The sequence below is a fragment of the Hibiscus syriacus genome, unplaced genomic scaffold, assembly GCF_006381635.1.
Source record: "Hibiscus syriacus cultivar Baekdansim isolate YM2019G1 unplaced genomic scaffold, ASM638163v2 tig00110187_pilon, whole genome shotgun sequence".
Taxonomy (NCBI): domain Eukaryota; kingdom Viridiplantae; phylum Streptophyta; class Magnoliopsida; order Malvales; family Malvaceae; genus Hibiscus; species Hibiscus syriacus.
In genome coordinates, this window is record NW_024062618.1 from 951,783 (window position 1) to 965,944 (window position 14,162).

The following is a 14,162-nucleotide window of genomic DNA, read 5'->3' on the forward strand; positions in this document are numbered from 1 at the left end:
GATTACCATCAACAAACCCAATTTCATCATTCACAAAACATCATTTTTTCCAACCAGCTATTTTCAGAAAACAAAACAAAACAATTTAATTCAATATTTACACCAACAATCATATCCTAGACATGGACAACGAATCAACTGAATCCCAATTTTCCTTCATCTTCCACCATCCATGGCAACCTTCAAGATGCTTGCCTTACCCTTCTCAACAAACAGTGTGAGTTTCATCTTTCATCTTTCTAGGGGAGTTATTGATGCTTTTCATCTTTCTGGTATCCTCCATTTTTGCTGACCCATTCTTCTTTTCTTTACCTACTGCTTCTTTCTTCACTCGTTTACACTCCACTTCCATGGCTCTTGACAATGCTTCAACCTTCTTCATCAGCATCTGTAAAAAGAATCACATCTTTCATGAACTCATACGTATATACATACATACATACATAACATGGGAACAAGTACTAGAGTGTCACCTTTATTTCTTCATCTTTAGCATTCAAATTGCTTTCTTTAGCCTCACAAAACTTCCTTAGATTGATCACCTCCTTCTGAAGCCTATCGTACAGATACCCCGAAACCATATCTTCGGCACCACAATCCACAGTGTCGCCGTCTTTACGATCCGTGTTTACCTTCGTTTCAGCATTTTCCTTTTCACTACTATCAGCAACTTTACACCTAGACGCCCACAAATTTTTCCTTACCATGTTTTGTTCTGGTGCGGCCCTATTTTTCAAGCTGCCACCTTGTTTCATTCCGGCATTGGCTGTTTCGATTTCTATGCTCGGCCGCTGCGACGGAGAGGTGCTTACAGTGGAACCCCTTGGCTGCGAGGTAGACCTCTTCCTTAGTCCACTGCTGCTTGTTAAAAGGCCAAAGATATTGCTCGACTTGGCTGGTTTAGGTGACAAACTTGATACATGCTTTAAGCCATCTTCTAATATCTTGAGCCTTAGCTTGAATTTCTCCTTAAGCTGTGCTTCTGCTTTTGCTGTTCTTTCTGCCACTGCTAGTTTGTCCTTGAATCTCTCTCTGCATCTCCGCCTGCAAACACACGAATTTCATGTTTCGTTGATCGATAAATAAACGATGTGGGAGAATTTCCAAGAATGTACCTGCAGCAGCCTCCTATCTTCAAGCCATTGCTTGACAGGCATCACTTTGTCATTTTCATCCTTCCACTCGTTCGCCACCACGGTCGCCACACGGTTCGCCGAGACTTTAACTCTCGCAAGATCCCTTTCGAGTGTCCTCTTTTCATACTGCATTAATCGACTCGTTTCGGTTAATAACTATACGGACAACAATTTGCCATAGTTCTTGTAACCATGGAACATACGTTAAGTTCGGAAATTTGTCTCTGATAGTCGCGGATAGAATTAGCTGCAGCCCCACCAGCCAAAATCGCCTCTTCGAGTTCCTTGATCGTTTGGCTTAGCTTTTCGACCTCTAACACCTTTTGGCGATTGGTTTTCTCAAGGATTTTGTTCTCCTCCTGCATTGAGGTACACGGCATCATTCGGTTATTAGCGACCAAATGTAGAGAGTGGGGTGTTCAATCGGTCAATTTGGTTCTTACCTGACAAATCTCAATCTGTCTCCTTAACTCAAAGTTCTGGTTCTGAACCTCCTCAACTATTAAGGCCCTTTCTAGAGCACTTCGTAAAATCCTCTCCGCTTCGAGCAGAGCCGACTCTTTCGACTTGGTGAGACGTTCCAACGCCCTCTTATCCTCGCTAAGCACCGCGATCTCGTGTTTGTGCATTTTAATCTCTGCCTCCAGTGGAGCAATGACAGATCCAATCGAAACATCATCTTCATCCTTTCGGTTCGCATACACTCTTCTCAGAGTTGCCTCGGCAGCAAACTGCGCAGCCAATGCATCTTTCTTCTCGTTCGTCAACCTCTTGATTTCGAGGTTCTTCGATCGAATACGATTAACACAGCACCCTTAGTAAACATGTAACAGAATTACAGATATCAACCTCAAGTAATCTAAAGGCACTGACCTTATATTCAAGGACATTCTCAGTGACCTTATGTTTCTCATCCAACTTTTGAACTTCACTCTGGAGCTGAATATTAAGTACATTAATCCAATATAATAACATTAATTAAGCACATCAATCCAATATAATAACATTGAAAATTTTGATTACCTCTTGTATGGCCTTATCATTCAATGCTTCAGTTGCTTTCAGAGCTTTGATTTCATCCTGTGCAGAACCTAACTCCCTTTCCTTTTCTGGAACAACATTCACAATGGTCAGTAACATATAACATGTCATGTTCAGTTTCAGAAACAAATCATTAGACAACCTTTGAGTTGGTTCTGCAACCGGGTGAGCTCTAACACGACCGGGTTTGGGTGAGGGTCATGGCCTCCATATGATTCCTCATGACACACCATTTTTTCGATATCGTGTTTACGATACCAGCAGTAGCAGCAACAATAACAACACAAGACTTGGGGTTGTTAAGGAATAACATATAGATATATATATATATACACACACAAATGGATTTAGTATTTTAGTTAGAGAAAGTGAGAGAGTCCATTACTTGAAGGAATTGACCGCAAAGAGAGGAAAGCTTACCTTAATCTTAAGCAAAGATCCGAAAGCGACTAAGCCGGCCTAGCCGGTTAATTATTTCATTGTTTTACACAGTAACCATCGCTTTCATTCTTCCTCATCATCATTGTCATGACAATGATGTCAACTTCTAATTTCCTTTCTCTAAATCATTCATTATCATAAATATAACTGCTTTTACTTTTATTTATCTATTTTCTTATGAAATGTAATATTAATTATCACTTAAACCGAATCATATGTATATGTATGTGTGCGTGTATGTATACATGCGATGTAGCAAAAGTGTATTAGCTGGTGTCATTTGCTGCAAACTTAGTGTATGACAGATAAATCTAAAAGAAATTTAACATATCATATGATTCATTGATAGTGTATGGAATTATATATTATTTGCGTATTAAGAACCCTAATCCCGGGGTGCGAAACCGATGGATATTCAATGAGAGAGTGGTTGAGATTTATGATTTGGTTGTCATGGTCCGTCCTACGTTGATGGAAAGCTCTTTCTTTGGGGAAAAAATGGATTCCTTAAGCGCTAAATTTTGCAGAAATCGAGGGCTTGTTCTTGTATGGTTCCATAGCTTAGTGGGAAGGCACTCAAACACACAGTTTGAATGAACCAAGTTAATGAGGTGTTGATGACCCTTATCTGAAAGTGATAAAAAAAAGGAAGTGCATATGTCATTATTATTTAGGGTCAATTCCACCAGAGTCACTAGTATATAATCCAAATTCTAATTTGGTCTTCAAATTTCAACAGGTTCTAACATCAAAAGTATCAATATCATATAAATTAAATCCTTTTGTTGTTAGTAAGGATGTTAACAAAAAATGCCCCTAATGTTAGATCTACAGATTTTAAACTGAGCTAGTAGTTGATTGATTGAGGATACAATTAAAACATTTTTAAAAATCGAACACTAATTTGAAACGTAGGTAATAATTCAAGGACATTTGGAGTATTTAACTCTACTATTTGAAGAAACAATAAATAAATAAAAGGGTTGTAAGGGTTGATGCGGATAAGCCAGTTGGAGACGGTAAAGATAAGACTTGGTGGTGGTGATTAGAGAGACGACAAAGGGAAGAGTCCACCAACACCCAATAAGCCACACAAACCTTGCTTAAGGTTAAGGGTTTTTTTATGTTAATTATGCCTTAATTGAATTGTTCTGAAAGTGATGTTCATTGCCATTAACCTAAGCTTCCCAACCCTCTTTTCTGTTACTATTTTGAATAGGTTTTAGTTTGGTAAATTATTGTTTGACTGCTCCTTGTATATTGTCTAGAGATGAGCGCACAATTTAAACCTGATGGATTCCGACTTGACTTAAATTTATCAGGTGAAAAATATTCGACCTGAAAAATAATATAGTAATAGTTTATGGGTTAGGATCTAATTACATAGTGTAAAACTAAATAGTTCTACGTCTTTTTAAGATATTTGGATGGAGAAAATCAAAAATTAAGAGTAAGAGTAAGAGAAATGAGAAGATATTCACTACGGAAAAAAATAAGGAATTAATTTCATCCTTCGATTTCCTCTTATCCAACAATCCTAAAAAGATATAAAACTAAAAGTTTTACGCTAGGTGTAAATGGATCCTAACCCAAACTTTATATATTTAACAATAATTACAATAATATATCTATTTTTTTCAATTAGATCTACATTTTATCTAATAAAATTTATATATATATATATATTTCTACCGAGTCGGGTTGGATAAAATACAAATTTTATCTCAAAAGACGAGTCAAATTTCGAGTCTCGTGAGATCACTCTAAATTAGGATCAAAATCCAATTTTAATTAAAAATATGATTTTTATCTCGTCGGATTAACCAAAAACCAAACCCAACTAGATTTATGTCGATATCTAATTGTACCATCTAGGGATTAGCAGGGATTCAAATTCGACATGTTTCGACTCAATCCGATTTAATTGGGGCATTTTTTTAAATAATCGAGTTTGGGTCGGATCAGGTTTTTTTAGAGGATAAGTTCAGGTCAGGTGGAATTCGGATTTAGGTGAAAATTATCCAATCCGACCCGAAAATAATATAATTATACCTTATATTAGGGATAATTATAATAATATATCTCTTTATATTTTTTTCAATTAAGTCTCTATTTTATTGAGTAAAATTAATAGTTTTATATTATTTTAGGTCGGATCAAATTAGAGTCAGATTTTATCTCAAAAGTTGGATCAAATTTTAAGTGAAGGTATAAAATTTTCGAGTTTAATTGAATTGACCGAAAATCCGACCCCTACGCATCCTAAGTCCATCCACCCATAAGTTATTCTAATTTTATTGGTTCTACATTTAAACTTCAAGGTTAGTAGTCCATCTGATTTTATTGGGTCTGCTAATTTGGATTATCATATAGGATTATTACGAGAATGAATTCATCTAATTAAATTGACCGATAATTAATTAAAAATGTTTTTTATACATGAGATAAAATATTTTTTTTCTTAAACAGTCTGAGGTGATTATAAGATAATATTTGTTCAAAAAATTTCTTAGTCATTGAGAATATACACACCTTGCAGACGCAACTATTTTAACTCAGAACTTCAAGAGATAACAACATTGTCTTTGATCATTTAATCCACCTGAAATTTGACATATATTATAGTGTAAAAACTCACATTCAATCCAAATTGACACGAATATACTTTTTTTCTTATTTTAATTTGACAAATTAGGGCTTAATTAAAAAATACATAGGATATATTATAACAATTATCCCTAAATATATAGAAATAAAATATACTATTATTTCAAGTCAGTTTGAGTAAAAAAAATCACTTTAAACTTGACCTAACTCGACCCGACCTAATCCTTTACAAAACTCAATCCGAACTTGATTTCATTTTTTAAAAAAAAAACCAATCTTATCAAATCAATTCAAATAAAAACCCATCAAATTATCATCCCTAGTTTGCATAGAAAGGGAGAAGGTTAATTAAGGGGAGTTGGTTAACAAGCCTCCAGTTTCAAGAGTTTGAGAAGCATAGCAAGTGTAAGTAGTTGTCCTCCTACAAAGTCATCCTTCATTGTCTTTAACCATCAGCCAAAGAAAATGAATATACCAAAACCAGTGGTGTCCAGGTAGAAATGGAATCAACCCACGCCCCTCTACTTTTCTTTCTTTCATAGCATCTAACCCTTTCTAAAAAAATCTCGAATCGAATTTTAATTTAATTGATATTATTATTTTTATAACATATACAAAAAATATGAGTTTGAATGTATTTTAATATGTAATATCTTTTGATTTATGAATTTTCTTTCTGAAATATGAATCTAATCTTAATCTTACTTTCAATGAAAGAGCAGCGGCCACTGGATCAAGCCCTATCCTCTAAGTGGAAAGAGCATAAATTCCAAAACACACCATACGTTTTCCTCCAATAGGACCACTCGGCCCTCATTCTTTAAAAAGAAGAATGGAATAATTGACCTACTTTTATTAATCTTAAACTTGTTGATATTGGGTTTAATTTGGTCTAAATATGATTTTTGTCCTTTTACTATATTAAAATTTGAGACTTCATACATTTAATTTAGCACAGTTTGGTGTGCACTTTTATAATGTTATTACTTGGTCCAAGGGCAAAGCCAAGACCTTTATGTCAAGGGGACTAAGATAAATTTATAAAATTTTGGGGGCTAATATTAATAGATTTGTTTTAAGATGACTTAAAGTGAATTATTAATTTTTGGAAGGGGCCAAAAATAAAATTTTCTACTGTACCAAGTGCTAAAAGGATTAAAGTTGAATTATTAACTTTCGAGAGGAGTTAAAAATACAAAATTTTCATTTAACTAAGAGAGACATGGCTTCTACTTGTTCTTTAACTTCGTTTCCAAATAAATTCGAATTATTAATATTTTTAATTGTTATCATTAAATAATAACAGATATTCTTTTTCTAAAATACCTTTAATCAATCAACTCGTACATATACATATCATCTTAGATGTTAACATATGACAACTCTAAGCATATGTAAATTTATTATTTATTGAATATGAATGGTTAATTGTCAGTTTGTGTAATTGGATAACGATTAAAAAACAACAATCATCATTTTAACAATATCAACCAACGATGCTATCGATTTGGACATACTGATAACATATTATAAAAATAGATGATCAAATTATGTTAAATTAAAATAGAATGATTGAATCCAAAATTTTATCGTAGTTAAGGATTAAAAACCAAATTAGATATTAGGAAAAAAAGAGAAAGAAAGAAGAATCTCTGCAAGAAAAAACAAGTCACCAAGTCTCAATGCCATCACCCTCTGCAATCTTAATATATTCCACATACATCATATGCTCAAATACAATTCCCCTTGTTTGATTTCTTATTGTTTATAGCAATGAAGCCAATGGACATCCAACAAAAGCTGAACCAATACAGATATCATTTCATCGTAACGATCCTCGCCTCATCGATCGTCGCTGTTCTAGCGTATGCAGCCCCGAGTCTGCTCACCGTTCTGGCCTACTTTTGGCCTCTTTTTGCGTCTACGACCGTGTTGTTGGTGCTGATTGTGGCTTTTGGTGGTGTTTCGCAGTTAGCGACAGAAGATCACGGTGAAAAGGCCGGTGAAGGACTACTGGACTATGTTGCGGCTGCCCGGCCGGAGCATACAGATGCGGAACCTCGGAGATTTGAGTGAACAACAACGACATGGGCCGGCCTGGTTCCTCGTTTGAATTGATTTGCACAAAAGCTGTAATTCTTCTTCTACTTTCCCTTACAAAATGTAAAAGCAAGGGGCATCGAACCTATTGTTAACTCGATCATATAAGAGTGAGTCGTTAGTAATAATTTTATTTAAGAGATCAGCTTTTTTATCGTTTGCTTTAGATGTTATTTTTTAATCAACACTTAAGTAAATTACTTATACTTACCTCTAATTTGCAATTAAATCCGATAGGTTTCAACCTGACTATATAGGATCAATTTTTTGATAAAATTTGGGCTCAGATCGAGTCAGACTTTTGAATGATAAGATCAAATTGAGTCAAGTTTAGATTTAGAATGAAAAATCTTCAATATGACCGGAGGTAATAGTATAGTTATTTATTATATATTTAGGGATAATTATAATAATACATTTATCTATATATATTTTTTCAATTAGGTTCCTATTTTGTCGAATAAAAATAAGAACTATATATTTGTGTCGGGTTAGATCCTATGTTAATTTTTACCCAAAAATCGAGTTGAGTTAAGTCTTCCTACACCCGAATCAAATCGGTGACATAAAAATTAGTATTATAATCAAATTGAATTCAGATCAACAAAAAGTTTAACCAACCCATGACCATCCTAATCATAATTATACTGTAGCGACAATGATAGAGTTGGTAAATTGGAAAAGGGAAAGGTCAAAATTTGTATTAGTCCCTATATTAAGTTCTAAAATTAGTCACTATATTTTAATTTGATTATTTTAAATCCTTGTACTTTTAAATTTGGAAATTTCAATCTTAACACATTAATCATAAAATCTATTACATCAAATTTTATCAACCTAAAATTATAACTTTAGTTAATGTTTTTTAATTTCACCATTTTAAATCATATAATTTTGTTACATTATCTATATATCATTTAAATGTTTGAAATAACATGAATATTTTAAAATTCAAAATATGCAGAGATTAAAATTAACTAAAGAGAGTACAAGAACTATATGCATAACCTATATATTTTAATCCATAAACTAAATAACATAATTCAACCTACAAAAATCATAAGGAACTGTAAAAAGGAACTTCGTCAGTAAGTACAATAAATTTGTAAATACAATCAAGCAAAGGTCAGTTATTATTAAAATTTGTGTACATTCTGAAATCTAATTCTTTTATGTTAATTATTCATTTTGTTGATAGCATTCACCTATATATAAATATTTTGTGTTGTTAATATATATATATATATATATACCGATCCTCAAAAATATTTCTGAATTTTTAGTTGCTTTTTTGGTCCTGTTACATGTTAGGACAAAGTCAAAGTTCCCGCGTGATCAACATCAAGAGCTTTGAACTTCTCCATCAACATTACAATGTCTTCCTGGCATATCTTTCTCATTTCCTTGAGCTTATATAAGATGAATTCTGCTGCACTGTCATAGAGAGAATTGACAAACAAATAAGCATCATGCATGCATGCATGTATGTATGTATGTGCAATATACATTATGCAAGTTGATCCTAGCTAGCTTACCTAACCATCTCATCATGATCCAAATCTGCTGCCTCAAGGTCACCAGCAGTTAGATTTCTATTAAGAACCCACTTAACCAGTGCTCTCTGCCTTCTCTCGGTGTACAGCTCGGCTAGGTAGAGGAAGAACTGAGCTAAGCAAACCGTACCGGTAAGTATCCACAAAATGGCAAACACACGTCCCTCTTGCGACGAAAAGCTCTTATCCCCGTATCCAAGTGTCGTGATTGTCGCGCACACACAATAAACCGCATCGAGGAATTCCATCCCTTCGACGAGAAACAAGAACCCGATTCCGGCGATTATAAGCACCAGGAGTAGTGCCACGATCGTCAGAAACTTATACTTGACCTTGTTGGTGTCGATATCCATAAGTACCTCAGCCGTATTGAACTTGTCATTCATATGCAGGGCTTTTACCAACAAAATCCCCTGCTTTTCCGCAATGTAATCCGCTGCATTACTTAGGATTAAACCGACGAGAGCCGCACCAACGAAGGCATAAATGCACACGAGTATCTTCGCCAATGAGCTATGGGGCACTAGGTCACCGTACCCAACAGTGGTCATCGTCACGACACAAAAGTAAACAGCATCGACGATCCCATTCGTTTTCTTGCCGTCGATCTGATTCTCGATGAGTTAAAACCAAAAGGTGCCTATACCTAGATAAGCGCCCAAAAACATTAGCACGTACTTTAACCTAAACTCCCGTGCCACGCGTACTGGTTCAAGGTTTATAAATGGATGCTCCTTCTCTTTCTCGTTGGAGTTTTTCTCCGATGGACCTTTCGAACGGAAATGGTACCTTCTTCTATGAAGGGCCTTTGTCTCGTTGAGATTTTAGTGAATCATTCAAGGATGAAAGCAAAGACTGCCTAGCATCATCATCTGCCATGGTTTTAGAATATAAATTCTCAACACAATTATGGATTCATAAACATTGAGCAATATGTCATACAAATTTAAAGAAGCTTAAACTTGGGGATTGAATGGCATTAAAGGAAAGAAATATAAGGATTGGAAGTGTAAAGATTGATTTGAAGAGGAAAAAGATGATGTTAAGAGCTACAAAATGGGAAATATTATAAAAGAGACCCTCAGAGATAGGAGCTGTCTACGCTTAGAACACTAACAGGAGAAAAAACAGGTTAATGGTTGAAGTTAATTCAGGTATGTTCATTATTTTTTAAATTTTTATTATGGAAATATATCATTTTTATTTAATATTTAATTATCTTATATATTCTTTTATTAAATTAATAACATAAACAACACCAGAATGATTGATAATCATTAGGATGCATATTGTTCCATTTGTCTCCACTTGCAGGACAGATGCAACAATGGCAATGCTTCTCAACAACATCTACCACAGCGGGATCCTTCTAGATAATCCCTTTCCTCCATAACTTCTCTGCCTTTGCAGGTACAGGCCGAGGGTCCCTTGGGCCCTCGGACGAGTACATAGATCGTCGTCCTCTATATTTGACAAATGACGAAGAAATGAAAATGGAAGGGTGCATAGATTTGTAGCCACATGATTGTGGGAATCCCCATGGGAGGAGTGTCTTTTTCTGAAACTGTACAAAGTATTAGAGGACAAAACACAAATAGATAGACATGGATAGTGTTTATGATATAGATTCTGTTTTGTCCTTCAAAACTGAACACTTCCTGCTACCAGTTGTATTTTGGTGTTCATGGCATGGATAGAGTAGCTAGCTAGTACTTTTTATATCTTTCGATACACTTAATGGGTGAAGTATACCCGAGGTCAATTGAACTATGCTAAAATAGTCGTTTTAATTGTTAAACTTTCAATTATAAAATAATCATTAAGTTTATCTTATAAAATGAACATTAAATTTTATTGATATGTTACAAAATTATTATTAAATTTATTGAATTATTACATTTATTATAACATTACGATGATCATTTTATAATAATTTAATAAAATTAATGATATTTTATGATTTTTAAAAGTTTAATAATAATAATTAATAAAATTTTAGTTTCGGAAGCAACAAAATTTGCCACGTGGAACATCGTGCCATCTTCATTTGGTGGTAATTTTCTTCTGCTTAATATCTTGTTGAGGCATAAATTAAGTAATTTTAGTGGTTAAAGAGATAATTATTATTCTTAGAGGTCACAAATCCAAACACAATGAGATGTTAGAGTGTTCATTTTTTTGGATAAATAAAATTTGGACCATGTCTCGATTTGTCTGTCATCCTTGCACATGTTTCATGTTAATCTAATCTGTATCGTTCTAATTTTATCGGATGTTCATGAGGTATTTCAACGTTTATTATTAAATGATTGAAAATTTTTCGAACATATATTACTTTGATCAAATATATCTCCTAAAATTACATATATAATTAATATGAGATACAAATTATAGGATGAATGAGTAATAATAACCTCAAATTAAACTAAATCTTTTAGTGACTTATCACTATAAGTTCTCTAATGGGCTAATAATGACCGAATAATTGGTCAATTTAGTACATATCTACTAAGAAAAACTTACTTTCTAGCAGGTAAAGATCTCCCGTCTAGTCCATTCTAGCGTTTTCCACTCAACTCAGCAAATGATTTCTTTCGATATATAATATTAATAAAAGGTAAAAATAATAATTTAAAAGCTATCATAATTAATTTTATTTTATTCTGAATAAAGTTTATGCGGTTATTACGTACACATGTGACATGATCTGATCATAAGATGCTACATCTGATATTCTTCCTTCGAAATATATTAATTAGATAAAATCATTTGTTGTTGTTGAGCTTCAATCCTGATTTCCTCCTCCATTTTCCTTATGAATTCTTCAATCTTCCTGTTCAACTCCTCCGTGCTCATACTAATCGGCACCTCCTCTTGCTGTTCTTGCTTCACCGATCATCGTTTCTCTCTTTCTTCGTCTTCCTCGCCGCCATTGACATCATCTTCCACAGTCACAGAAGCTTCATTTTCTTCTTCTCCTCCTCTTCCTCCTAGTGACCCTTTCTCAACTTCATCTCCATAAGCATCTTCGGGTTCTTCTCCAGGTACTTCAACTGCAAGAGGAACGCCACCGTCGATAACTGAAGCTTTCGTGTCGGTTGAGTTAGCCAATATCGTCGACCAGCCGGAGACGGAGCTTTTGGCTATGAACGCTAGGATTCCATTGCAGAAGAGGAACATGTACTTCCTCTCGAGTGTGTGGGTGAATAATGAGAAAAGGAAAGTGGAGAAATAAACATTGAATGAATGAGGGAACAAAGAGTAGGCAAAGCTTGAAGAATGGGAAAGGAAAATGGATAGAAACGCAACCGATATAACAATCTGCAATGTGCTTTTAAGAAACTGATATTTTCCTACAGCTTTGAGCTTCGTCTCTGCAGGCTTCTCGTATTGATCCATGGTGGTCGCTTTGTTGTTTATGATTGTCTTTTTTTAACACAAAATGAGCGAAAGGAAAGATCTGCAAACTCTTGGGAGACTATAGGTATAGTAGAAGGATGGTGAAATTTAAGGGTAAATGGATAATGCTTTCTTCCTTTGAAGCTTCTAGGCTCTATATCAAATTATGCCCCACTACCTGTACATTCATGCCCACTAAAGCAGTGCATTATGATGTTGGATTTGTTATTCTTTTATATTTGTATACATATATTGTTATACCACCTCTGTATCTTTTCTCGAAGTCATATCTTCCAATCATTTTTTTTTTGCCTATCAAGCATTGAAATCTTCTGAATATTCAAAGTCTTTAGAATTTTATATCGCTTGTTACTATCTTCCGAAACTTCAAATCCTTTGAATGATAACTAGTCCATTGATATAAATTTTGACAACCTACGTGATAGGCTAAAGTCAAATTATTTACCATCTAAAAACTAACACGATCTGTCATAGCCAAATCTACCATATGACAGTTCACGTGATCTATGAGAACCAAACTTATTATTTAATAGCTATGCTTGTATGACTAAATGGCCTACGACTAACCATTATGTCCTAAGCTTAACACTAAAACTAAAGTTCATTACATAAGTCTCTCGTACAAATTAGAAGAGGGCTTTTTTTTCTAAGGTTCTTCTACTCGAGTTCTTTTACACACTCTTCATATTTCTTAAACCAGATAACATTAGTCGTCTATAATTCTATTATAGATATTTGATTGCATTTTTCCGTTTAAATAAAAAAAAAGTAAGCTATCCTATAAGCGTTACACATCAACTCTAGTTGAGAGGGCAGAGATGCTGTGTCTAAATTATTCTAATTAAGATATACAACGTACCCCTTAAACACCAAGGATCAATATTGATGAGGCCATAAGAATGCACCCATTGCATAAGCTCTCTTCTCATCCACCCTACTATGGCAGCCGTCTAAATTTAGCCCCTACTCTCTTCGAAGCTCGTCCACTCTCCACTCCTCCATCTTCTCGTAATCTGCTTTTGTGTACTGAGGATACTGCAGCGGCATCTGAAAACCCGACGTGGCCGTGTTTCCACATTCCGAGACAACATCAGATCGCAGTTGGACGAGACCTTCGAGCTCAGAGCGACTACTCCTCGACTTTGGTAGCATTCCATGTTCTTGCAGTACTGCAAGTTATTAGGCTCGTTTCGGTGCCTCAATACATGACATGCTGAATGCAGAAACCATCTATTCTCAATGCCATGTTTCTAATTCCCTCTATATCTCTCTCTCTCTCACACACACACATATATACACACATACATATAAGATTATTTTATGAGTTAGAATCTACCTACACAATAAAAAAAATTATATGTTTGTTGGATTAATTGAGTTTAATGACTGAGATTGAAGCTTTCAAATATAAGGATAATTCATTTATCCTTATAAAAACAAAAATAATTTTTCTATAAAAATCTTCTCATTTTCATTTGTTAAATTTGAAGATAAATGTCAATTCAATAAATAAAAATAAAATATTTTTGTTGACATGTCATGTCATTAATGTAGACATGTAACACATGCAAAGTCATAACTTATGTACATGTGATAGTATCACATCGATACTTTAAACATATAATATGTCACATCATCGACTAACAATCGACAAACATTGATTGTTAGTCAATTTCTAACTATGAGTCATTTTGAATTGAAATGAAATGTTTAGGGTATTGGAATACTCTAATATTCTAATATAGGGCTAGGGTATTAAAAAATAGAGGTTAAAGTACCTATTCAGTCAAATATTAGAAGATAATTTTAATATTATGTCTTTTTTATAAGGATACAGAGACTAGGTGCATAGTTAGACCAAATG

General features: G+C 34.2%; 2 protein-coding genes, 1 non-coding gene and 2 pseudogenes across 3 annotated transcripts; 1 reads left to right on the forward strand and 4 right to left on the reverse strand.

Annotated features, from left to right (window-relative positions):
• Positions 1 to 2,425, reverse strand: LOC120217579 (annotated as a pseudogene).
• A 4,500-nt stretch (positions 2,426 to 6,925) lies between these two features.
• LOC120217456 lies at positions 6,926 to 7,426 on the forward strand. The gene has a single exon (XM_039214545.1). It carries the CDS (start codon positions 6,999 to 7,001, stop codon positions 7,299 to 7,301), a length of 303 nt encoding a protein of 100 aa, XP_039070476.1. The 5' UTR covers positions 6,926 to 6,998; the 3' UTR covers positions 7,302 to 7,426.
• A 1,206-nt stretch (positions 7,427 to 8,632) lies between these two features.
• On the reverse strand, positions 8,633 to 9,743 carry LOC120217336 (annotated as a pseudogene).
• Positions 9,744 to 11,065: 1,322 nt separating this feature from the next.
• LOC120217801 lies at positions 11,066 to 11,171 on the reverse strand. Its single transcript, XR_005525187.1, has one exon. It is a non-coding gene; the product is annotated as a U6 spliceosomal RNA (small nuclear RNA).
• Positions 11,172 to 11,773: 602 nt separating this feature from the next.
• On the reverse strand, positions 11,774 to 12,277 carry LOC120217337. The gene has a single exon (XM_039214482.1). The coding sequence runs from the start codon at positions 12,275 to 12,277 to the stop codon at positions 11,774 to 11,776; it is 504 nt and encodes a 167-aa protein (XP_039070413.1).
• Positions 12,278 to 14,162: the final 1,885 nt, after the last annotated feature.

Coding starts and splice junctions, on each gene's coding strand:
- LOC120217456 (XM_039214545.1), top strand. CDS start 6,999: ATGAAGCCAATGGACATCCAACAAAAGCTGAACCAATACAGATATCAT.
- LOC120217337 (XM_039214482.1), bottom strand. CDS start 12,277: ATGGATCAATACGAGAAGCCTGCAGAGACGAAGCTCAAAGCTGTAGGA.